Genomic DNA, 1677 nt, shown 5'->3' with positions numbered 1-1677 from the left:
GGAGAGGGAGAGCAGGCTTCCCACCAAGGAGGGAGCCCGATGTGGGACTCAATCCCAGGACCCTGGGATCATGACCTGAGCTGAAGGCAGATGCTTAACGACTGAGCCACCCAGGCGCCCTACACGTTATATTTCGATGGCTTATTCATCTATATCATGTTCCTGAGCATGTGTGCATACATGTGCGTGTGCTGATATATCAACATATAAATGTAAATATGAAACCTTGAACACATACAATAAAGAATAAAATTTTATAACAATATACACATAATGGATACACATACACATAGTTCATGGAATTAAGAGAAGATCAAATAATCATAAGAAGTACTTGTCCCAGTCTGAAAGAGCATATTCGTGTAGCTAGACAGTGACATTTTTAATATTTAATAAATCCAAACAAGGCCAAGGCAGCATTATTGAATATAGAGAGACAGAAGTAGATGTAAGGTGGAAAACAAAAGGAAATGACTAACAATGACTAAGTATAGAATGACTTTAAATGGTGGTGTCCTGCTTGACAAAGGACCAGAGCATGGGGACCCCCAGCTAGATGGGATGGCAGGCACAGGGGACCTTCCTAAAGGAAAGGATCAGAAACATTCACAAAGGAAACGCACCATGTTCACTGAGAAACAACTGGCAGATTTAGAATTCTTGTTCAGCAAGAACCCATACCCTACTCCCAGCCTTCAGAAAGAAATGGCCTCGAAACTGGAGATACATCCCACCGTACTGCAGGTTTGGTTCAAGAACCACAGAGCAAAAGTCAAGAAAGCCAAACAACAGCAATTAGCTGGGGTGGAAGTCAAGACCAGCTCTTCCAAGAGACACACAGATGCCGCTCCAGGCGCCCCCGATGGTGCCTACCCTGCTTCCCTGGTTTATACAGATCACCCCATTCCTTCCTTCCAACTCAGCATATGCTCCAATTTTAAGGCTCTCTCAGACCATTCTTCTGGCCACAAAATAGTCCATTTCGGCTGCTGCCAAGATCCTAACATCTACTCCCTATGTCCCATTACGGAATCCCAAATTCTTTCCACAAGCTTCACTGCTAATTCTTTGGGTTCTTCATCTCCACAAAGAACTTAGTGAGCAAAGCCAGACACAAAAGGTCACCTACTGTAACGAATCACAATGATTCCAGACAAGAGACAGAGTCAGGATCTACGCAATACGGAGGCATTTCAGAAACGGGCTTCGTGGAAAAAAAAAAAAAGAAGACCCACAAGTGCCCGTGGGGTGGAACTGAGTGGCAAGAGTCGCTCAACAAACTATTGCGATGGGGATGTTTCATGTTGTAATTCGGATGGCAGGAACCTGCATGTATAAATTCATCCAAAGACACAGAACTGTAATATTGTATAACATACACCACAAAAAAAAAATCATGTGACAGGACGGAAGCGTCAGCTAATGCCACTGGCAGTAACCATTTTGCAATATATAAATGTATCAGATCAACACATCAAACACCTTACACTTGTATCTCAGTAAAGCTGGAGACAATTTTTAAATTATATCTCAATAAATATATACAATGAGACTATAAATGGTGGTGTCCTTCACTGTAACATGCAAAATTAAACTTTAGTGTGTAAACCAGTACTTTAATGTGTTTTTTTAATCTCTTAGAAATATCCATTGGATTCTTTTTAATATGTGAGGTGG

General features: G+C 41.6%; 1 protein-coding gene across 1 annotated transcript; it reads left to right on the top strand.

Annotated features, from left to right (window-relative positions):
* The first annotated feature begins 561 nt into the window (after window positions 1-561).
* On the top strand, window positions 562-1115 carry LOC112839405 (divergent paired-related homeobox-like). The gene has a single exon (XM_025892316.2). The coding sequence runs from the start codon at window positions 562-564 to the stop codon at window positions 1096-1098; it is 537 nt and encodes a 178-aa protein (XP_025748101.1). The 3' UTR covers window positions 1099-1115.
* The last annotated feature ends 562 nt before the right edge of the window (window positions 1116-1677 follow it).

This window comes from Callorhinus ursinus, unplaced genomic scaffold, assembly GCF_003265705.2.
Source record: "Callorhinus ursinus isolate GAN/ISIS: 27379988/994484 unplaced genomic scaffold, GSC_fseal_2.0 scaffold23, whole genome shotgun sequence".
NCBI lineage: Eukaryota > Metazoa > Chordata > Mammalia > Carnivora > Otariidae > Callorhinus > Callorhinus ursinus.
This window is presented reverse-complemented; position numbering and strand designations above follow the sequence as displayed.